A 25,193-nucleotide genomic window follows, 5' to 3' on the forward strand; every position below is an offset into this window, starting at 1 on the left:
CATCATATGCAAGTCAGTCATTAGTTCAAAATATCTCTAGCTTTTCCATAGCTTATTGACTATGGAAATTGCATTTGGAATAAAAGAATGTTTATAAATGTTCTTCTTAGCAATGAATGATCTGTAGCGCCTCCCTGAGGGCAGCAGTTCAAACTCAGAGTGAAGAGGATGGATTGGGTCATCTAAAATGTTCGTTGCTTTCCTCTGAACTGCAGTCCTGTACAGGCTGTCCAGTGGTTTTTGGGGTCTTCCTATGATCTTCCCAGCCATTTTCACCACTCTGGACAGCCTGTTCTTGTTCAGCAGGGTGAGGTGGCCATACCAAACAGAAATGTTGTAGGTAAGGACACTCTCTATTAGGCTTACGTATGTCCTCTCCAATATGTTGCAGCTTACTCCAAAGCCTCTCAGTTTCCTGATTAAAAACAACCGTTGATTGGCCTTTTTGCATATTGCATCAACATTATCTGTGAAGTTAAGCTTGCAGTCAATATATGTGCCTAGATACTTAAAACAGCTGACAATTTCAACATTTTGATCAGAAATTAAAAGTGGTGAAGGGACACCAGTATAATTAAGAATTAGCTCCTTGGTTTTAGAAACATTAAGTAAAAGTGAGCTATTCTTACACCACTGCTCTAGCTTAAAAACATGATCCACGTATTCAGATATGCTGTCGTTCTGATAAAAGAGTCCCACTAGAGCCATATCATCAGCATATTTCACTAACTTAAAAACATTGTGGTGCAGTGACATTTCATTAGTATACACAGAGAACAACACAGGAGACAGACAGCATCCTTGTGGGGCCCCCGTGTTGAGGATTAGTTCCTCTGAGAGCAAGTCTCTGGTGCGTACTCGTTGTGGGCGGTCAGTTAAAAAATCCTTTATCCAGTGCACCAATCCTCCATCAGCCCCTAGGTCTAGGAGCCTTTGGAGTAAAATGTGGATTTGCATTGTGTTAAAAGCTGCTGTAAAATCAATAAATAAAATCCGTGCATATGCCTTGGCATTTTGCAGGTGTTTGGTGAGCATGTTAGTCAAAATGAGGGTGGCATCTTCAGTCCCTCTGTGAGGCTTATACGCAAACTGCATGGGATCCAGGTGTTGGTTAAGGGATGCAGTGAGATGTCTGATTACAACCCTCTCCATGCATTTTGCCAGAATGGGGGTCAAGGCAACCGGGCGAAAGTCATTGAGTTCTTTTGATCCCGGCTTCTTTGGAAGTGGTTTAATGACTGAGGACTTCCACATATTCGGAACAGTACAGGTGGACAATAAAAGTTGAAATAAATAAGTAAAAACTGGTGCTAGTTCATTTGCGCATGCCTTCAGTGCCCTTCCACGGAGGCCATCAGGTCCGGGCGCTTTATTTGGGTTTGTTCTTGAGAGGCAATGTCTGACTTCCTCCACTGACAGGTGGATTGTTGTGGTTTGAGGAGTGTTGGTTAAAACAGCATTGCATCTGGCTTTGTTGCCAGGAGAATCAAACCGTCCATAAAAGTTATTAAGATTGTTTAAAAAGGGGAGGTCCATAAAATTGTCCACTGGTTCCTTACGTTCTCTACCCATCATTCTGTTAAGTCCTTCCCATGCTTGCTTAGGGTTATTTGTGCAAAATTGTTCCTCAACCTTGTTTTTGAAATCCGTCTTTGCTTTTTGCATTTTTCCTCTAAATTCCCTTCTTATTTCTTTCACTTTCTCTACATCCCCCCTTATGAAGGCTGTCTTTTTCTCGTTAAGGCACGTTTTTAAGTCTGAAGATGAGGCACGTGCATATGAGGGACGTGTGTGTGTGTGTGCGTGTACCATGGATGAGTGATCCATTGAGCATCTGCATGTAGTAGTTCTGTAGAAATGTGAAGTGTGTGTGTGTGTGTGTGTACAGTATATACTGTGAGGGGGCAGTATGCATTTGTGTGTGTGTGTGTGTGTGTGTGTGTGTGTGTGTGTGTGTGTGTGTGCGTGCGCTGTGAGGGACCCGTATGTGTGTTTGTGTACCATGGATGAGTGATCCGTTGAGCCACTGCATGTAATAGCTCTTTAGAAAGATGATGTGTGTGTTGTGTGTGTGTGTGTGTGTGTTTGTGTACCATGGATGAGTGATCCGTTGAGCCACTGCATGTAGTAGCTCTGTGGGAAGGTGAGCAGCACCTCATTGGACAGAATGGAGATGGGCAGCAGGAGCACCGCCCCTACCGCCACCGACAACGTGAACGTACACAGCCACAACCTGCAGACCAGAGAGAGAGAGAGAGAGAGAGAGAGAGAGAGAGAGAGAGAGAGAGAGAGAGAGAGAGAGAGAGAGAGAGAGAGAGAGAGAGAGAGAGAGAGAGAGAGAGAGAGAGAGAGGAGAAAAAAAAGAGAAAACATGAGAACATCAGAACATACAGTCCAAAGATGTAATCAGGGTGTGGACTGTAAGAAGAAGATTGTGTGTGATTTGCAGTGATGGGAGGAGTTGGACAGAGAGGGCAGCATTGGCACTGCTGCCACATAATCAAAAAGACAGCACATGTGGCTATCACAGTGCCATGCTGGCGGGCCAAAGGTCATTGGGACAGTGACAGACACACAAACACACATTGACTTGACAGATCAGACTGACCATCACTGTGTTTGATTTCATGTCGCCATGCTCGGAGTTCTCAATGACACAAATCAGAATCACAGTCAAGTTTTATTCACCGAGATAAACACGACATTGAAACAAATACATAAATTAAAAAATGGCAAATTCTGTTTAAAGAGTAAAGTGCACTTACGCAATCTTGTTGACTGTGGCATCTTCAATGTCATCTATGGGAAAGAAAAATGCAAAGAAAAAAATGGGATTCTATTAGGAGCTTAACAACTCATCATATTGACAGCTTTAGCCTTTACAAAAGTTTGCTCTTGGCCTAAAGCCAACACAGCTCCCGCAACACCACAAGAGATTCCAAACATTAAAACATTCACGCGTTTCTGGAGCTCCCTCAGGAACACTGCGACATAATGAGAACACTACAGTATCTCTTTTCCAGGATATGTTATCTAACTCAGAAACAGGCCGTCTCGGACACTGTTGTGGAGAAGGAGAGCAGCAGAAGGGTAGGAGTAATCGAAGGTGAAGATAACACAGAGACGGTATGATAGCACCTTAGGGCACAAAGAGTCTGCTGTTGGCCTAAATTGGACAGATACGGCCAGAACACCCGTAAACGGGTTAGGAACACCAGTGTTTCCCACAGAAATTTTGGAAACTATGGGGGCAGCCGGGATTTTTTTCCGGGGGGGGGGGGGTCTTTTCACGCGGGCCTTTAGGGGGGGGGGGGGGGGGGGGGGGATGTATTTACGCAGCGTAAATGCAAAAACGGCAAAACAATGAGAGTACAGTATGACATTGGCGCATGGAGAAACTATAGGCCTACATTTTCAGCCATTTATATTTTGAGAAATAAGGCTACATAAGATTTTACCAATGACATGTATAATAGTAGTACATAAAAAAATAAAAAGCAGTACAGTGAATCATTTGTGTTTACAACACAGTTGCATTCGTCCCTCATGCAGGGGTCTATGTAATGAAAAAAATAATAAAACAAAATAGGAGCAAAGGTAAGAATTTAAGAGCACTGTGAAATTGTTAACGCACAGACAAAAAGGGTCCCAGGTGGGCTTTCAAAGCAATATATAAGCAATATAATACACCAAATCTAATAATGATAATAAAATCTCGTAAAAAATAATAATTGCCTTGGTTGAATGTCAAATTGCTCCAGTTCATACAGTCAGTGAGCCTGCTTACTAAATGGCATGTTAACAACACGCCCCCCTTTACCAACGCGCCCCAAAACGGAAAGTTGTTATCTAGGCATGGACTGTAATGCCGCTTGAGACTCATCAAAAGAGGCTCGGATTGTCAACGTCTGACAAGTGGGGGGGTTTCGGAAACTCGCCATTTTTTCACCACAGCAAAACCAAGTCGTATCGCTTAGACTTCCAACATAGCTTACACACTGCAATGCCAACAACAACACAAATAGCTAAAGTGTTCACAACAGGTCATGTGAGCGCGTGTAGCGATTCCCTAACAATGGGAACGGCTGGTCGGCGTCTTACTTATCCATCTAAGAGGCAGATAATACTCAGATGTCTTGATCATGATGACATTAGGGGAAAAATACAAAAATGCATTTTGTATAAAATCGTAGTTGCACAAAACTGCGACAAGCAGAATAGTAAAAAAAAAAAAAAAAAAGATATTGTAGGGTTTGGGAAAGGGCGGGGATGCGCCATTGCGACGTAATTAACATGCTATTACAAGACACAGTACACATGGTCGTCCGTGTGACAGCCGACACATTAAAAGAAATGGCTACAAGAAGTTCATGAAAATAAATCTAAATATTTGTTACTGATTTGAGCGAGTGAAGAGGGACGACAACTTAAGTTTCATGCGGAAAAACGCCGAAGCCAGCTAGATCTAGAGGACAGGGCACGACGCATAACTACACAGCACACATCACGGCCTTGTGACTTGTGACAAGACAAATGAAAGATTTCTATGCTGGCATTACACCATTACAAGAGAAGGGCAGGGAAAGGCATCAAAATGAGTACATGTTTTGCGAGTGATTTGATGAAGTCAGGATGACAACTTGGTCCCAGGCAAGAGAAAACGAAACAAGCAGTGCATAGTTATCACCAGACGGTAGGCCTATGGGTAATAGAGGTAACCAAAACTTGGCTACACTGCATTAGCTAGAGGGTGTGCTGGGGTGAAGACTAACCTCAATATCCCTGAGTCACGTCTCGTCTCCCGTCTCCTCATCTTTTCTTCCCTGCTCGAACCCCTCTCCTACACCTACACCACCTCCTCCTCCTCTTCATTATCCAGCACCACCTGTCCGCTCGCGGCCCCAGTGTCCCAACCTATCGAGCCGTCCAGCAGTGGTTCCTCAATCCCCACCTCCGACGGGCCGAACCACATTAGCACGACCTTATGTTTTTAGTTTTAAACAACTTGTCAGTGATTTTAGCACATTTGCCGCGTCCAATTTAGGGTATGCGTTATCTTTTGCGCTTGTCATGTAGCCACTCTTCTTTCTCAATTTTGCGTCCTATCGTCCACCAGAGTTTTAAGCCAGGTGGTCGTCAACTACTATTGAGGTGATGATTAGATTTGTCAAGTGGGGGTCTATAGGGAGGGGCGGGCCTTAGAGAACCGAAGTGTTTCATTGGACTAGCCCAATGTGCATAAGAAGAAGCATCCAATGGGCGAAGGAAATCGTAATTCATTAACAAAAACGGAAATCGTAAAAATTTTTTTAAAAAAAAGTAAAAAAAAAAAAAAAAAAATTTTTTTTTTTTTTTTTTTTTTACATTTTCGGAAACTATGGCGGCCAAATTTAAACTATGGCGGGCCGCCATAGTTTCCTCAATGTATGGGAAACACTGAACACGCTGCTCTAAATTGGTTATGTGTGTCTGTGCGTATATGCGTGCCCACGTGTGTGAAGGTATGGGTCTTGTGAATGTGTTGCCACATTTGTGTGTGTGAATATGTGTGTGTCCTCGAACAACTAGCACATTTTACCCCACAAAGTTTAATTTCCCAACACAGAGCACAAGTTCAAAAGGCTCACACAGTTTTAACGTGCTGGCTGAAACAGTTAAATGGTGCATCTTCTGTTTTGAACTTCAATGCGCACATGTTTGTTATACGTTCAAGACTTTGGGGAGCATTATCTAATATGTGAGTGTTTGTGCGCAAGTGTGTGTGTAACTGTGACAATGTGTGTGCACCAGAGAGTGTATGGTGAAAGAGTTTTGTGAATATTATTTTGCACATTTCCCCTCCTAAAAACAACAAACTTAAGTCCCGCTCCTCCACAGCTACATAGCCTAGCTCCATGGTTCAGGAAGAGAGCACGCACAGACGCACACAGAGGGACACATCTGTCTTCAATATGCTGTGATCGCTGCACAATGACGACAGACTTTCAGGATTTGCTGGTTGGTTTGTCTCTCCAGGAACGGTTGAGTTTTCTTATATTTTGGTTCTATACACATGTCTGAACATATGGACATGTATATTTCTTCTTTGGTTTTCTCCTGTATCATGTATAACTTTCTCAGTCATGGTATTAACTAGTATATCTTTTTGGCAAGAGATAGGGGGTGATGGGGGGTGATAGGGGGTGAGTGGTAGGAAGTGGTGGGGAAGTGTTTTTTTGAGGACCCTCTCGAAAACAAGATTTTTATCCCAAGAGGCTATCCTCTAATTAAGAAATTTGAAGAAATTTGTAGTCCTCCTGGTCAAGTAGTTATTCCCTCTGACAACTGTGAGCAGATTAGCTCAGTTATGAAGGCAGGCAACCTAATTCACTCAGACACCATCATTACCTCCCAGCGGGTCTCCCAACACTTCGACTATGTGGACTGGGCTTGATTACTTTTGACTTACAGTTGAAAAAAACAAAAACAAATTAAAGCAAAGTAATGCTGCAACACACAAAATAAAATAAATGCAAAGTAATTCTGCAAAACACAAAAGTTCTACAGAATGAAATGTAAAGAAACGGACGCCCCTTCAAAAAAAAAAAAAAAAAAACCCCACCGGCAAGCAAAATGCGAAACAGAGCCTTGTTTTTGTCAGTATCACCTCTGACCCTCAGAGCTCCAAATCACCAGTCTAGTCTAAACTAGTCTCTCTCAACGGGGGCGCTGGGGAGCCCTAGAGGGGCGTTGAGAACGCCACAGCTAAGAAGGGGTAGGGCTTAGTTGCCATTGTGGTGTGCACTACTTTGTCATTTTTTAATACTCAGGGGGGCATTGGGAGGCTTATGTTGAGGTTCATGGGCCGTTTGTTCAAAAAAGGTTGAGTACCACTGAGACAATAAGACAATCACATGGACACATCCGTCTTCAATATGCAATCTAACACTGTATGACAGTGTAAATCTGTGTTGTAAATGCAGTAATGTAAAGTTGTGTAGGCAACAGAAAGTACATGGTGTCCCATCTATCCAGGTGGGTTGTTTACAAAACAGCAGAGCTGAGGAGAAGCCCGAGGGCAATGGGGGCATTATGAAGATGGATGAGGAGAGAGAGAGAGAGAGAGAGAGAGAGAGAGAGAGAGAGAGAGAGAGAGAGAGAGAGAGAGAGAGAGAGAGAGAGAGAGAGAGAGACTGGGACAAAAGGTGGTCTTTAAGGTTAGGCATGTTGGTGATGGCATTGAGGGGCCTGGGGCTAGTCTGGTTCTGGAAGGGTGTGTTTATCGGGGCAGCTCGGGACATTCCTTACGGCCCCTACACCAGAGTGGGGGAAGGGGGACCCGTTGCATAACTCAACGCCCCCCCCCCCCCTTCTCCTAGAGACACCCCCACACACACACACCCACACCCACACCCACACACACACACACACACTTCAGTGGGCCCCTGACCTGGTCTGGTGATGACTGACTGAAGGCTCCTACAGCATAAACCTGACAAACGGCACACAGTTTAACCTGTGTAAGCATTGCAAGCTCCCCTGGGCCAAGAGAGAGGGGGGGAAGCAGGTCAATATACACCAGTGGTTCTCAACCTTTTTGAACAAACGCCCCCTGGACATCATCATGAGCCTGCTGTAGCGCCCCCCCCGTTGAGAAACACTAAATTATACGCAAAGGGGAAAAAGTAAAGGGCTGTGGTGTGGTTACGGACAACGTTGCGCAACGCAGCTATGGGAGAGGCGGAGAAGGAGAAGCTCATCTGGAACTGGTCTTGTTTTGGCAAGGAGTTTTGGAGAGAGATTTTGTTTTAGGGATGGGAGTGTTTAGCAGCAGAGAGAACATATCAACAAGTCAAGGGAGACTCTCGCTAGTTTAGAACACATAATTGCCTCAAGATTGTGTTGTGAAGTTGTGCAGCTGCTTACAGTACTTACCGGTGACAAACTCTGCATTTTTCTTGAAGTGAGTGAGAATGAGGTAGGAGAGAATGTAGAGGCAGCTGAAAAGAAGGACACAGATCTGTAGGGTGGAAAAAGGAGAAGGAGGATAAGACAATTAGTTATGGCAAAAAACAATTTCAACAATGATTTGGAAATAAGAACGCAGATCTGTAGGGCGGACAGTGGACAAGAAGATGAAGACATACATTACATACTGAAGAAAACACCTTTTCCATTAAAGGTACTTAGAAAGGCAAAAAATACCCACCCACACAACAATAAGAGAAGGTATGCCTTCTTTGCTACACACATCTTATGATTTTATCCATTGCATTTAATTCCTTTCCAAACTTTCATGGAACAGAAGTTAAAAGTCAAATGTGGAAAAATTTCTCCCAGTTGAAATAAAACACATAAAACTTTGTCCTGCTTCAGTGAAGAAAATATTTTTCCATGAGTGTACATCTAAAAGGCCAAGGGGGGGGTTGTTGCTATGCTGTGTGGTTGACTGTCAAAAGGCCAAATGTGAAGAACAAAGGCTTGCTGAAGGAACATACCGTACATAGATTTCTACCTGAGGCCTGAACATACCGGACTGAAAACTGAAGGTCCGGAAGGTCCAGAAGAATATTCTCTCTTCACAAAACAAATGGTGTTTTTATCACTTATCTCACCTAGCCTAACCCACTGAAGAATTTAGCCAATTAGAACCAAATGAGTTCATTAGCTGGATAGAAACACGGAGGACTTTTTTTCCTTTTCTGAAGCCCAGATGTCTTGTATTTGTACACAACACAACTTGGTGTGAACATGATCACAAACAGACAAAACACAAAACCAACATGGTGAGAGGGCCCAGTGTTTTGAGGCCCACTGTCATAAAACTGTAGTGTTTGGAGAGTGGAGTATCTGTGTGTGTGTGTACTGCCGCGTCTGTCTGCATTAGTGCCAGTCCTCCAACTGACACACACAAACACCCGCACGCTTATCTGCATTTATGGCAGAGTGACATAAGAGGTGCTTATCATGCCCTACTAGTACACTGATGTATCTGCGAGCATGATAATGTTCAATGAGTGCATGGTAATGTTCAACTTTGACAGACCACAGGAGAAGTGTCCGCATGTATGGACGCATGTTTGAGCGTGTGTACACACACACATACACACGCATGTTGACATATGTGAAATCGAGCCAAAGCACTTGGATCTATCAAGATAGGTGACAAAACAAGAAGAAAAGAAAACAGGACAGTGCCGATCAGCTCTATTGAGAACTGCTGCATAAACAGACAATAAAATTATTATCTAACTGGGTGAAAGTTCTCCACCTTTATCGCCTACATGGGATTTAATGGGCTTCATATGAATGGAATTCTTGGCCAATCAATGGAGGAGAAGCAGTGACATGGGGGGGTTTAAAGAGTAGCTCATGTCCCAAGCGAGAGAAGAATGAAAACAATGATCAAATTCTCACAATATTATATTGTATGATATGATCGCATGTAATATTGACAGGAACAAAGTCAGAGAGCATACAAAGATAGATAGTACATACTATGTACTACATTGACTTCGCACAAATATCCATAATTGAAATTTGTTGCATGTTAAAATTAATAACAAAAAATGAAACCTCTAAAACTGTATTTGCCAAAAATTCTGGAGAGTTCTGCTTTTATGCTTTTTCACCAGAAGTGGTGAAAAATCGTGCTGTCCGTGCACCACCATTTACGCGTCTTGTCTGTTTTCGTAACGGGAAGTGAAGCATTGAACTGAAAGTTAAAAAAAAACTAAAAACCTCACACGTCAGCTCAATTCTCATCTGAGTAACTCCTGCACAGAAGAGGAAATAAGGCGACAGGATGATGTGGAAATGAACCTTTGGCACAAAGACCCGTGCCCTTTAACACTGGCTGACGACTTGCTCTCCACTCACGAGTTAATATGTGAAGATTTTGTCGCCATATGCCACCCGGTTGTGTGCATGTAGAACACTTGAAGAGCATATGAGTGTTCCATGATTCTGCTGCCTGTTTTGTTCATCTAAGACACAACACTATTCAGTATTTGCAACAGGCAACACAACTAGACTTCCCATCAAAGGGGAAACAAAATAAAGCAGTGAAATCCTGTGCATCCTCCAGCGCTAGACTTCAGAGGAACAGAGGGAGCGAGAGGAAAGGGGAGGAGGTGCATCTGGGCAGGATGCAGGCATTCACCTCCACCAGCTCAGCAGATGTGAAACCCTCCCGTGGGTGGAACAGCCCAGTCTCCTCTCGATATAAGGCCTACCCATCGAGCTGCGCTACCAACCACTCCTGGATCAGTGGTTGCAGCCCACTGGTAGCTCATTTCGACGATGCAGCACTTGGACAGAACACTGAACATAAACAAAGTCTTTTAAAGCTTGGCTTCTGTCCTATGGTGGTGGGGATGCTGGATTTTGTAAGAAAAACACAACACACTACAAACAAAAATGAAGATAGATCAGGTCTGGGTTTGTGGCAGCATCATGTGCTCAATCAAGCTTTTCTGTCTTACGTCTAGATTAATCATAGAATTTAAAATCCAGACATGGATTCCTCCTGCTTAGACTGGAAAATCAAATAAACAGTGGTCTCCCTGATGCCAAATTCTCTTCCAAGTTTGCCCAATTCAGAACATGGTTGGATGCAGCATGTGTGGAGGGTTGCACTTCTCTCTGAGGCCAGGAGGGAGTCCCTCACCGAAAGTCCTTGAACTGAATTGGGAGTGTTGCGCAATAGCTCAATCGTCTGTAACCCAATCTCACTGTAAGGACATCTGTGCTCTGAGCCTGCGAGCGAGTGCCTGTGCGTCAACAACTGCCTTTGTTTGATTGTGTTGAAGCCTGAGCCTGTCTGTCCCAAGTGCTGCTGTGCCTGTCACACACCTCCAGTGTAAACATCAGGTTAGGGGCTACACCCCTCGGACTAATGTGAGGACGTACTGTAAAATCAGACACTTTGTGGCCCAACCGGCACAGATTTTTTAATGAAACTGTGTGCCTTTTTAGTGACAAGGTTGAAGTCCAGAACTGCATTTAAGTTACACAAATCTGGTACCAATATGAACAGAGAGACGCACGAAGAATGTCTATGGTTAGGAGGGAGGGGGAGCTCATTCCTTTCGCAAACAATAATGAGGATTGGAGCGAGGGAGAGAAGGGGAGGGTGGATTGAGGTGGGTAGGTATTTGGGTGGGGAGCAGTTCTCTGGTCAAAAGCAGTGGGAACTGGGAATTTATAGAGGGATGAAGGGAGGGATGTGGATGGGTGGGTGGAAGCGTTTTGGATGAGGGAACTGTTCTTCAGTCAAAAACAGAGGGGGGGGGTAGAGGTAGGGAGTTGGGTGAATGTGTGAGAGGATGTATTGATTTGGTGGGTTTTTTTTGGGGGGGTAGGGGGGTCTGAACTGTTTCCCCAGTCAAAAACAGTGGGGGTGGAGGGATGAAGAGACAGAGGGAGATGGCAGAGTGCGTGGGTGAGGGACTGCTATCTGATGAAAAACTGTGGCGATTGAAGGAAGGAGGTAAATGAGTGGATGGGTGTATTCTGTATTGGGTTGTTTTTTGGGGGGTGTGGGGGGGATACTGCTCTCTCTCATCCAAAAGAGAGTTGACAGGACGAGGGACGCAGGGAGGTCGACAAGTGTGGGTGGGGCTGGTGTTTTTGGGTGGGGAAGTAGTCATAAACATAGTCATAAAGAGAGGGGGGGGGCAACATAGTTGAGCAAGGGTGGGGGATGGGGGGGTTCAGGCATCAAAACAGAAGGCCCCTTTTTACATTCAACAAAGACCACTGCCAGATTCTGACCCACTTAAAGCAAAGCCCCACAATTGAAATTTCGGGAGGCCAGCAAAGAAACAATAGGTCTGGCACGTGCAATCTACTGGTGCAAGCAGACAGGCTTACTGTAAAGCTTGCCAAAGAAAAAGGACAAAAAATGGGCCCCGAATATAAAACGTGCAATGCAGACATACAGGGAGTAATAACTAGGGCTGATAATAGTTATATTTGAGCCTAGATAAGCTGTCTTGAGAAAAGACCCAAACAAATTATGTGTCTGTTGGCATACGCACACACACAGAGGCACGTGCACACGTGCACACACACACAATATTCCAAAAGAAGTAGATTGTGTCACTTCTCAGGGTATGTCAGTAATGTCCTAAATGGATGGTCTTTTTGATTGATTCTCATAATAAAAAACAAAGCTACTGGTGGATGCTACCTGTTCCATCTCGCCACACCACTAAAGAGAGCATAGATACCCTGCACTGAAGTGGACAGTCTTATAATATATGATCTTGATGGTATCGCTCCGTCTGCCCTGGACATAAAGCAGAACTAGACCAATGTTCCACAGTCTCTTCAGGCAGCTGACAGAGTTTACGATCGCTGCGAGGCATTACCAAAACAGCGACTTAACCTGTAATGCACTGTAATGAATGAACACAGGGCAGTCCACAACTCAAGGTTTACTTGCCCTTTTATTACATGAAGAAGACTAGGGTTTAGCGGTGGGAAGGGTCATATAGGGGCAGACATGCTACATTGCTGATTGGCATATTAGACATAACAGGGCAGGAGGGGAGATCAGCTGCAATACATTATTATGCTGGGCCAGATTAAGGCTGGTGTGGCACACGGGCAATACCAAAACAATACCAAAACAATGCCCAAAACAATACCAGGCAAACACACAGACAGACGTCTGAAAGCCATCCAAACATTTATGCTGGTAATTGTGCCAGGCGGTACTGAGAAAAGAAAAAGAACAATCACAACAAAATAGCTGGTAGAAGATGTGGCGCCTAATACAATTCCATGGCTCAACCATAGCAATAACATTTCCCTTCTACATAAAATGGCACTAGATTTAACCCATTGATGCCTAAAGCACCTGTGCTGCAAATAAGGCTGCTGAATGCCTGAGCCCCTTTTATAAAAAGTTGCCTTCAGCCTATAAAAACTATGAAATATCTCAGCCTCTGAAGCACATAAAAACATGCAATAAGTTGTGTTTAAACGCTAAGACCTTCATTTTGCATGAGAATGTGTTCATTCAGCTCTAACATAGCAAGACTTTTAATAAAATTGAGTGTTGCATCGTGCAGCTCCAGGCGCCAGGGCCAATGTTGCGCAACGTATCATCCAGCATCAATGGGTTAACTTAAATGACTTTAAATGATACATTTAAATTTCAACATAGACATAAATAATTTGGGATCTATTCAAGTTAAAGGTCTAGCCATTGGATCTGTATGAATTGCACTCCATGTTCCATTACCCGCATTTATAGTTTGGTCCAAAAGGTTGAGTTGCGTAACCTTGTTCTGTTCTACAACACATGGATCTGATAACCAGACTGGAATTAAATGGCACTATGCAACACACTAAACACAGAGATAGAGCTTGCGATAGAAATGCTCTTGTCTTCAAGGCCAGGTTCATACAGCAAAATTCTTTGTGACTGCTCTCATTCATCCAGGACATGCCAAAAGACAATCAACTTCTGATATTCAGTGGTGTAGCTGGGATTTTTTTTAAGTGGGGGTACGCGATTTTTGACGTCATCAAATACTTAGGCAACTCAACATGTCAAACCCTCCTACTGTCATTTCTTCTCCATTTTCATCCCCTGCAATACTGTTATGTGCTTATTCTATCCTTTTTGTATTCAAACATGGACAGAAGGCTTTTTAAAATCTCACCTCAGGAGAAGTGGGTGGACTGCGTACCCCCACGTACCACGTCCACTACACCCCTGCTGATATTGTAGATATAGTGTTTTGCAAAATACCTGGCCTCTTAGAATAGGCCATCATAAGAAGCCAGGTCTATAAGCCTTCAGTTCTGCATCTTCCAGCAGGTCTGTGTCTCCGGGCATAACCATACTGTGCCATGTGTGCCATACTTGATTACAGAGGATAACAAAGGATCATCTCCAGAGAAGAGTAATTGAACAGATGGGGCCGGTATTGGGGTCACTCCTCTCACTGGCACAAGGAGTGGAGGCCTGACCTCCAAGGGTCAAGTGAAAACTGATGTTTTTGTAAAATTATAACAAAAAATGCACGACTTCGGGAACCCCTAGTCAATTGATGACATAACAGAATACATTTGGTATTCACGTAAACTGGAAAGGAACGCCAACAAGAACATAATCATTAGTCTGCAGAAGATGCAAAATAATAATCCTTGAAAAGACAGCTGAGCCCAAAGCTGATTGGGCTTCTCAACAGGAGAGAAATAAACCTGTCACAGTTGCGGGTCAATAAATGTGATCAGAGGGGAATGAACATGATGTGTTCTTCTCAATCTACTGAACCCTTCCCCCCACAACCAACAGCCTGACACACACTGAGCACTGTCCTTCAGTGTTGCCAGATTGGGCGGTTTTCCACCTAATTGGGCTGCTTAGGGTGGCCGTCTGCGGGTAAAAATGGCATATAGCAGGAAAAACCACCCAATATTTGGTCACAGAAATTAATACAATTGGGCGGGATTTAGTGCTTCCAGGCGGGTTTGGAGCATTTTTTGGGCAGGAAATCATCAGCCTCATCTGGCAACCCTGACTGTGCACTGGCCTTTCAACCAGCATTGTGTTGTTTGTATCCAGTGTGGACTGCAGTTTGAAGTCAAATAAGCTCGACAACTTTTGGAATATGATTCAGGCCAGGTAAATTTTCACCAGACTATAAACAGGCTAATCGTACCAACTGTGTCAGTGATACTTAGTGAGAGGTTTGGCAGGCACATGGAGCATTTGGTCACTTTGCCACAAGTCACACTACTACATTAGCTCTCCAACAATGGCCTACGATTTAAATGCCACTTCCTGTCTCTAGCCTTTCCACTTTTTCGGTAGGACTGAGTTAATTGTGGAAAGAACTGAAGCAATTAGACAAACATTTTGACAGGTTATCATGAACGACAGTATACCCCTCATGGCAGTCAGTTTTAAAAAAAAAGAAGAAAAAAATAATAATGCCATGTACAACTGCACATGTGATATTGGCAGGTCAGATGTGGCAAGTCTTTCTTCCCTTTTCCATTAGAGCCATCTCAATATAAAGTAATTTGTTGGTCTCCACGACCCTTGCGTTGATCTTTCAGACAGATAAGTCACAGAACTTAAGCTTCTGGCATTGTGGTTGTGGTCAAAATTAGAGGGTGATTACTTCAGAGTGACTTGAGGGGCTATCCCAGGTGAGAGGAAGACCCCTCCCCCACTCAACATCATCTTCCTCAAGGCAAGGAAAAACTTACAGTAGCCAAATGATAGCCAACTTCTCATGTTTGTTGTGCTTAAGGTGTTTTTCAACGACAGCAAACTACATCACTCTACACATAGGCTATTTCCATTTATAAAGAGCGACAATACACACATTAATCTTATATTTAAACCTAAATAGCCTAATTAAGGGATGACCTACAACCGCTGGAATTTCTACCATTGTTAGGAGTCAGGCGAAAAAAAGGTCGTTCCACTCTTCAAACGACAAGTCATTCGTCAAGCTTGTAATTCTAGGCATATAAGCAGGCAAATGATTACGATAACATTGTGTGCATTGGCTATCCCCACGAGCAACTTCAACTGATAGAGAGTTTTGCGTACTTACTAGAGTCTCTCGCACGCGCCCGTGGAACTGTTGCTCCCTGACCGACACGTCTTCTATTTCCATTCTTGGAGAACATTTCTTTCAGCCATCAAACTTTTTAAAACGGCGTCAAGGTAAAATTACGGCAGCTTCGTTTCCAAAAAGATGCGGTAGGCTACCCACATATTACCACAGCTACGACTGTCCAGTTCAAGTTGTTGTCTTCAATGCGGGCACTCCAAAAAATAGCCGACTCAGCTGGCTGGTATTAACGACATTTAAAATCGGTAAAAGTGTTACGGAACTGCCCCCACAGCTCCACGGCTCCTACCCCTCGCCTGGCTGAGCGTAAAAGCGACTCCCACTTGGAGCTGCGTGACATCCACAGAGTTTGAAATGAATTGAGGGGAGGAGGCGAGGGCGGCTCTTAGGTGAGGGTGCTGCTGCTGCCCAACTAGCTAGTTCACAGAAATTATTTTTCTCAATTAGAAGATTATGATTTTCTTTAGATACATAGATATATAGATACATAGATACATGGGATGAAGGATTATACAATTAAAAATGTGTATACATTTAAAACATATTGCAGGCCTATTTATTATTATGGAAACACACAAAACAAGTAAAAAAAGAGTACCTGTTAATTTAATGTACATTGTTGTGATGTGAGCTACAATAGGCCTATGTTGACACCTTTGGAGTGACAAATTCATTAAGAATGTGTGTGAAGACTTAAAATGGGTGAAGCTATGGCATTATTAGGCCATTACTCCAAATCATGATCAAGGGTCAATCAGTAGGCCCAGTCATGGCTGTGACAGTGCTGTCATCCAAAGTCCACTTTCCCTGCCATAGCCTACTGAACACGGAAGTTGCTCTGGGGACACATTTCTCTGGGTTTTTTGTTGTTGTTGAGCAAAGCCTTGGATTTTGCTTTGAAGCATCAAATGCAGGTGAACATACAGTATGTTCCTTTTCCTGATGAATATTGCTGAAATTAACCATAGTCTTGCTAAGGACTGACGTTATGACCATTGCTTGTTAAGACATTTTACTAAGCCCTTGTGTGACAAATGGGACTATAAGCAGGATCTTTTTTGATTGTTCAACATCTGCATTTCTATACCCTTGTGTGGTATTGCAGTCTCATATGGTCACAGTTAAAACAATCTGAGGAACACTGTGTGTGTGTGTGTGTGTGTGTGTGTGTGTGTGTGTGTGTGTGTGTGTGTGTGTGTGTGTGTGTGTGTGTGTGTGTGTGTGTGTGTGTGTGTGTGTGTGTGTTTTGTGCTACCTACAGGCTTTATGGGTTGGACTGATCAGACATGAACCTCTATCCTCCTTATTTTCTGAACACCAAATGATCTTCTTGACAGGCTATTACCATGGCCAAGGGTCTTGTGGTGACATATGCCCTCTGGGCAATGGGTGGACCTATAGGCTTACACCATTTATATTTAGGAAGAGACAGCCACGCTGTGTTGTGGATGATCACTTTTGGGGGGTTCGGAGTTGGCTGGGCGAGAGACTTCTACCGCATCCCAGCGTTGTGAGTGAAGCCAACAGCACAGAGACAGAAGGAGGGCAGAGCAGGAGAAGACCACGTAATGCCAACCCCCCTTTCCCTAGTCCCTCACGCTTCGCAGGGCAGGTCTGCGTGGGTGTTTACCCCCCACCCACTACTAAGCGACTTACAGTTATTTAGGTACAGGGTACTGGTTACTGTCCCTGGAGCAATGTGGAGTTCAGAGCCTTGTTCAATGCCACTTTAGCCATGGATAGTTTGGGGTTTAAACCTGCAACCATCTGATTTCAAGACCAGCTCTCTGACCATTAGGCCACAGCTGACCAAGAGATCACTGAAATGGGTTAAAGAAGTGCATTTGCATTCTTCAACAGTATGCAAACTTGTGAGAGCATCACCCCTTAGCATGATACTCACATATGCTGTTCATAATGTAGATACACTTGTGTGTTGCTCACAACTCAGTTTGCTCTCTGATGGATGCCTGAGTGTTTGCTGTTTGTCAGACAAAACAAGCTTTTTGATAAGATTCTTGGGTGGAATAAACAATAATGCATTGATTTCTCCACCATGGCCAATATTCCTTGTCATCATGGTTCTGGTATTTGCAAATACAAAGGTGATTTTACTAATGAGTCCATTTACATGGCTGGGTTTCACTGATTGCAATCAGTTGATTTTGTCAATACACTGTATTCCCCAACAGTACTATGAACTAGAAAAGTTTACGCTGTAGTACTCAATATTGCAAAAATGGCCAGATGACATACACATTTTAGGTGTTCTCAACAGGTTTTCAGGTACCAATAAATTAACTCTGGTTGGCATTGTGTTTTTAAGTACAACTGACATCCTAACACAATGTCTTTGAGTTTGTAAATTGGAACTCTATCTGGCATATGAGTGGCTAGATGTCTTGATGACAGCTGAGGCGACCATGGAGTAGTGGTTAAACAGCTGGTCTTAAACCTCAAAGGTTGCAAGTTCAATCCCCAACATGGAGATAACCTTACCTACTTCCATACTTCCTGGAACATGGTATGGAAATGTTCAGATGGCCACCAGACCCATGACTCCAGCTTTAATTAGCAATATTTTTCACATTTAATTTTGAGCGAAATTACAAAAGAAAAATGCTTAGGTAAAGCAAGACAATGTTTGAGCTGCTGTGGTCTGGATAGGGCAATGGCCACAAGATCAGAGGATTGCAGGTTTGAATCCTGCATTACCAATAAAAAAAACACTCAAGTAGATATTTATTGCGAAACTGTGAAAGTTACAAATTCTTTAAATCATTTCAATTGGAACTATATCTGACATATGAGACTATGGATGTCAGCATGTTGTGCTTGGGCAGTCATGGACTAGCCTAACAGTTAAGCAGTTGGCCTCGAAACATGATGGTTTCAAGTTCAATTCCCAGCACGGGATGATAGTAAAAAAAAAACCCACACATTCCAATATTATTGTTTTGGTATGATATCAGTTGGCCGAAATTGAAGTGGAAAGTATGTGTGAAACACATTTGACTGTTAATTATGAGTAAGTCCAATACTTTCTAACAAGCAGGGCTAACTTTCTACTAACACAAAACCTGCAGTTGAGTGGTGTAGGGGATAGTCCTCAGCATGTAGCCATATTGGCATGTCCTTATCTTGAGGTTGAGAGTTCGAATCCTAAGGCTGGGTCACTTACTTTTTTGGTTGTTTTAGTTGGGTTTTTTTTGTTTACCAGCTTCTGCTTTGTGTAAAGAAGAACCCATTCATGTCAGAACCATAGAAACCCTATTTTATTAAAATGTAACATAAAATACAAACTTCTCTAAAAATGGTGAATCTGTCAATGGGGGATAGATTTACTCAACACCATGTGACCATCAAACCACAACCAGAGAGTGTTTATGGGTAGTACGAGAGAGGAATCTCGCAACTTTTTCCGGGTGGTACTGTCCACTAAGTGGCGCCATCCAGACAGCGCAGAGGAGCGCCAAGGAGCGCAGAGGCTGTTGAAATGAATGGGATCCCATGGAGCTCAACCACGATGCTGCCATTGCTTTGGGAGAGTATTGGTATCATCGTTTCATTTTATTTTTCCAAAAGGCAGGATAGATTATCCTTTCAAACAGCACTTAGTTTGAATGTTTAAACTCGCTGGATCTTTGTAAAATACGTCTTTATTGTCAATATGACGTCACGAGTGGCTTCACACACTGCGTTTGGATTAGTCGGCCGGCTGCATTGCTGTGATCACGACGGCCGTAAAGCATTTTTGTTAGCAAGATGCTAGCGGAGCCTGACTCATAAATGCCAAAGCTGTAGGAAATCAGAAGGACATAACTCCCAGGTTATTGTACATTTCATTGAAATCCACATAGGTTTCTCAGAACTTACAGTAATATTGTCAAGTTTCAGCCGACAGCGAGCACAATTGTCAGTTATTAGCGCCAGCCTTATGAGCTCTGCTGTCTCGACAGCGCTCCCTAGGTGAACTGCAGGCACGGGTTGGAGGGCGAGATTCAACTCTGTATGTAAACCCACTGTGCCACAACTGACAACTTGGCATGGAAAAATGTGTCTACCAACCTCAATTCAAGGTAAGAAAAGACCCATAAAAGTGTGTTGGTGTGTATGTGTAGTAGTTTACTATGTTGCTGTGTGTGACATTAGGTGCTCTTGATGCTACACTGTGTGTATGTTTTGTTAGCAACTTAGCTTAGAATGTTAGCTACTGCTAGTTAGGCTAGCACTGTGTAGGCCTTTCATACAAATCTTTTTCTTGTATCATACATCTGCAGTGTATTTACAAGTGATGCGTTGCATTTTCATGATGACATATTGCACATTGAACTTCTGTATAAATCAGTGTAGCAATCATGCTGTAGGGGCCTAATCCAACAAGTCCTCATGAAAGCCTTAAACTTATTAGGCCTATTTATTCTCCACAGGCAGCCGATATGGGACTGTAGCAACCCAATGTAAGTAGGCTGCCGGATGTGAGTGCCCGGATATCCGCCAGAGTATTTGCATGTATTTGCATTCATTTCCACCATCAGGAATGCTTTGCGGTACCACAGCTACCCTATGTGAGTCGCGCTGTGTCGCCTGACGGTGATTGTAGCCTACCGTAACAATTCGGCCTCGGCCCCCGCCGCAAATATCCACCACACCACCACGGGTCCTCTGGTGTTGTGGCCGTTTTAGGATCTTTTTTTCATATCCAATACTTGCACATTAAGAGTGACAATTCCATCATGGATGTTTAAACGATATGTGCGAATGCAGTCATGTTGAATTTAGGGTGGCCAAACCATGCCATGTCATGAAGAACGTGCATCACATTAGGCCTATTTAAACAGCTCGTGTAAACAGTTATCCTGAGTGCCCGTGTCTTTTTGGAGATCGGAGGCTTGATGAGCAAAGAGATGGGAGAGAAATTAGTTGTGCGCGTGCACACACATCTGCCACCAACTCCTAATAAAAGATTCAGAAATGGACAACAAATAAATTACTAAATTGCCTAATGTGTTGAGGTTGATTCTTTGTAATATATTGACTGTTGACTGTATAGACTGGGTCTAAATTTTAGAACAGATTGTTGTGTATTGTATGATTGTTGTGTTATTGTCTACTGTTTTTGTTTGTCAACCACAGGGAACAAAAAAAAAAAAAAACGTCATATAAAGCATTGTTCACGTTTGTGGAATTAAAGCTCATGTTATATTTGGTTTAAACAGAGGGGTGGTAGCCTAGTGCATTAGTTTAAACCAAACAATCAATAAACCAACCAAGATTTTTTTTGGCTCTAAAATGGGAAAACGTAAAACTTTTAATTTTGAAATCAAAAACTTAGAGCCAATATAGCTAAACAATGCTGTGCTTGTTTACTTAAAGGGACACTGTGTGAGATTTTTTGTTATTTATTTCCAGAATTCATGCTGCCCATTCACTAATGTTACCTTTGTCATGAATACTTACCACCACCATCAAATTCTAAGTATTCATTATGACTGGAAAAATTGCACTTTTCATACATGAAAAGGGGGATCTTCTCCATGGTCCGACATTTTGAATTTCCAAAAATAGCCATTTTTAGCTGCGAAAAAGACTCTACTTGGACCGTACTAGAAAATATTTATTTATTACTTAGTAAACTTCCATGTAAAGATCACATTTGGCAATAGGCAGCCCAGTTTCAATGAGCAGCATAGTTGCAGTACCTTTTTTGACCATTTCCTGCACAGTGTCCCTTTAAAAAATTTAACTGTCTGGTAAGTACTAATTGCATTGATTTTTGCACTATTCTCGAAATATTTATGTCAATGGAGCATGTTAGATCTTTGAGTAGCAGCTACTAAAACATTCAAGATTTAATTTTTTCTCATAACATTTGTTTTCACATAAAATGTCTGATTTTATGTAAGACTTACACAAACGTTTTAGTTTTCAACTCAAATCTTTTGTGTAAACCATTGTTTCTGTGCATTTTAGAGTTTGGAGTACATACTTGACTTGGGCTGCTAAAAACTAAAAATCTAATTATGGAATTAAAGTTTTCAATCTTTTCAGTCATTTCAAAGTTTTTGATCATCTTCTTAAAGATTTTGTGTCCTGCATATGCATGCATGTATGTAGTAGTTACATAAAACATTTGGTCACAAAACTAAAACTTTAACGGGAATAAGTTTCCACAAAAGTTTAGAGTTCGTGAAACATGTTGGGGTTTACAGTGTAGTTGGGACCAATGTTGTTTAGCCTTCTATCTACTGAAACTGGATTTGAGTAGAGAAGAGAAGCTTTATCCCAGAGGGAATAGTAGTAGCCTATGTAATCGTTGCACTTAATGATATTGGTGCATTAATAAGTATTAGTATTGTGGATATCAAAGATAAGGCATCTTTCACTGTATATTCTTTATATCCAGTCTCAGTATACAAGCGGATTCCGAAAAAGTTGGGACACTTTGTATGTTGTGAATAAAATGAAAATGCTCGCATTTTCAAAACATCCAATATGTTAATAAGGTAGAGCATTATGTGCAGACAACATATCAGTTGTTAAAGTCAAGCAGAATTATTGTTTTGAGGTAATTATGTTATCATTTAAAATTTGACCCATGCAACAAATCTCAAAAAAGTTGGGACAGGGCCAAAATATATTGTAATAGTTGGATAATTCTAAAAATAACACAAGGAAGAATATTTTAAAAGGAACTATATTGACTGCCAACATGAATGCACAAATAAAATACCATCACAGAGAGGCTGTGGCACTCAGAAGTGAAGATTTGAGGGGCTAATTACTCATCTAGTACACAGAAAGATTGAATTATCCAAATTGCAGGCATATAAGGCCTATTTCCATAATATAGAGTTCTGTGTAATCATTGCATGAGTTATGAGATCATGGCATACTCGTCGTCAATAAGCAAACTATGACATTCCAACAATGACAGCTCTCGAAAAAATGACCATAAACACAACACTTGATTAATGCACGTGATGCAGACATTAAACAGTGTTGCATGCGGAAAAGCTCATTCTAGATGGACCTAGGAGACATGTGAAACTGTCCTCTGATTACAGAATGGAAAATATTTCATCCTTTTTTAAAATCTTGGAGTCATGCACCCTCCAGGTTGTATAGAAAATGAACACTTCAACTTGATTTAGTGGTCAGTCTGAAAGAGAGCATATATGATAGTAAGGGGGTGCAGAGGTGCCTTGGCTATGGTCTTCTTGCTCATGTAGAGCATTATAATGAATGTTGAATGATATATACAGACTTTAAACAGCATACATAGCTACCAAGGCATTACATTTTGGAGCACCGCCTTTAGATATTGCCCCATAACGGTGACACATTTCAAACAGTGTGGTTCCATCATAAGAGTAAACAGGTCACAAAATTGTTTTCTTGCAGTCAGGATATGCCACATATTAAGCATAACAAAAAGGTAAACAAGTTGAAGAACACACCTATCAGTTGACCTGCTGAAATCATGTCTCGCACATCAAAATATTTAATTTTTGAATAAAATTATGCCATCAGTCAAAGTATTTAACTGTTCAGTCTCATCCCTTGTGTTGTGTTTGGTCTTATCCAATATAAAAAACATTTTATTGGCCCTGTCCCAACTTTTTGGGGATTTGTTGCAAGAGTGAAATTTTAAATGACCACATAATTACCTCAAAACAATAATTCTGTTTGACTTTAACAACTGATATGTTATCTGTATATGATGTTCTACCTTATTAACATATTGAATGTTTTGAAAATGCCACAATTTTGTGTCCCAACTTTTTTGGAATCCGCTTTGTATAAAGAATATACAGGATATACTGGATTAGGGCATTAATAGGTATCACTAGGTAGTGTAGATATAAAGGATAATTATATTCACTGCATGCTATGTATATCCTCATTAATAAAGTCATTAGTCTCAGTGCGAGGCTCTTGTTTACCCCCGTTATCTGGGCCCTCTTTCTCACCTGAATCCCTCAGGTCTCCGTCTCTATCGCCTCAGCTTAGCCTTGCTGGCGTTCTCGGCTGCCATGGGCTAATGCATTTTCCACAACACCACCGCCAACCTCTAGTACATCTCCGACTGCGTGGCCTCCCTACTGGAGATGTTCTGGTTCCTTACGTGGCTCAGGGGGGTGTTCGAGTTCTTCCTGCTGTTGCCGTACACACTGTTTAGCGTGGTGAAGGGGGGAATAGGGTACAGCGAGGAGGCCTGGAGGAAAGTGATGGAGATTCTGCTGAATGAATACACTGAAAAAGAAAGACTGGCGCTGAAGGTGAGTGTCATAAAGCAGTGGTTCCCAACCTATGGGTCACCAAAGATCCACGGGGGGTTGCGAAGCCCTCTTGATTTTAAGGGGTTTCATTTTAATACCATATGAAACTCCAACTCCCATTGTCGTTGTGACACAGCACTCCACAGCACACAAGTGAACACTGCACACAACGAAATTGCATTTATGCCTCACCCGTGCAAGGGGGCAGCCCTCAGTGGCGCCCCATGGGGAGCAGTGCGGTGGGACGGTACCATGCTCAGGGTACCTCACTCATGGAGGAGGATGGGGGAGAGCACTGGTTGATTACTCCCCCCACCAACCTGGCGGGTCGGGAGTCGAACCGGCAACCTCTGGGATGCAAGTCTGACGCCCTAACCGCTCACCCATGACTGCCCGTGGTGTATGTAGTCCATGTTGAATAAATGACAAATGCATAGAAGCAAAAAAATGAAGTGTTACATAAAACATTTATTCTGTTTTTGAACAAAGAGGAATTGAGGAATAAAATGATAACTAAAATGAGTTTTCGCAGGAAAAAGCGTATCACGTGACTACCTCTCATGTGGACGCTGGGTCACCAAAGCGTACAATGGTAAAAATATGGGTCCCTGAAGAAAAAGGTTGGGAACCACTGTCATAAAGGAAGTGGGTGGAAGATGACAGGGGCCCGCCTGTCATGTGTAGGAAAAACACCAATGAAGTGCATTTATTGAATATATACTACCTGTAGTACTACTACCTGTAGTTTGACCTTTTTAAACATCTTACAATACTGTATCATGGTTACATTCCAGGTGCTGTCTTTGAGTGAGGAGGCAGCTCCAGAGGACATCACTCTTCGATACAGAGAGCTTGTAAAAAATATGGCACTCAGACCACAACCCTCACCAGCCAGTGGAGGCCCAGCAGATGTTTATAAAGATCCAGGATGCCTATGAAATTCTTCACCGCAGAAGGAGCCCACGGCATAAAAGATGATGATGACCTCCCTGAAATAAAGAGACAGAATGTTCCAGTTACACATCAATGTCACTCAAGATCAATAAAATTGAACAGAGAACTTTCAATTGCCATGAAATATGTCTACAGCCACTATTGGATATTGTTATAGGTGTACTCAAGTGAGCCAAGGATGCTCTCCCCAAGGCAAATGATTTATCTTACATCGCCATCTTGTGGTAAAAAGCAGGAACTGGGGAACATTTGGAATTCAGCCCATTGAATTTAATTACAGATATTTTTAAATTGTATGAGATGTTGGCTACCACATGCACATCCAAACTAAAGAGAGTAGTCTATTTATTTAGTTAATTGCTGGGGAAAA

At 42.5% G+C, this 25,193-nt stretch overlaps 1 protein-coding gene and 1 pseudogene across 3 annotated transcripts in view; one reads left to right on the top strand and one right to left on the bottom strand.

The window, feature by feature from the left end:
- Positions 1-15,896, bottom strand: part of lmbr1l (limb development membrane protein 1-like) — a 34,247-nt gene extending 18,351 nt beyond the window's left edge. Inside the window, exons 1-4 of one of the 3 annotated variants that reach the window (XM_063208644.1) lie at positions 15,567-15,896; positions 7,915-7,999; positions 2,766-2,799; positions 2,094-2,233 (exon numbers count right to left, since the gene is read on the bottom strand). In XM_063208644.1, coding sequence (XP_063064714.1) covers positions 2,094-2,233; positions 2,766-2,799; positions 7,915-7,999; positions 15,567-15,629 — 322 coding nt within the window. In that variant the 5' untranslated portion in view covers positions 15,630-15,896. Of the gene's footprint in view, positions 1-1,809; positions 1,822-2,001; positions 2,027-2,093; positions 2,234-2,765; positions 2,800-7,914; positions 8,000-15,566 lie in introns of those variants that run through there. The other 2 variants (XM_063208645.1, XM_063208646.1) reach the window with 2 other exon arrangements.
- Positions 15,897-19,641: 3,745 nt separating this feature from the next.
- LOC134457441 (dnaJ homolog subfamily C member 22-like) lies at positions 19,642-24,952 on the top strand (annotated as a pseudogene).
- Positions 24,953-25,193: the final 241 nt, after the last annotated feature.

Source organism: Engraulis encrasicolus, chromosome 10 (assembly GCF_034702125.1).
Source record: "Engraulis encrasicolus isolate BLACKSEA-1 chromosome 10, IST_EnEncr_1.0, whole genome shotgun sequence".
Classification (NCBI taxonomy): Eukaryota; Metazoa; Chordata; class Actinopteri; order Clupeiformes; family Engraulidae; genus Engraulis; species Engraulis encrasicolus.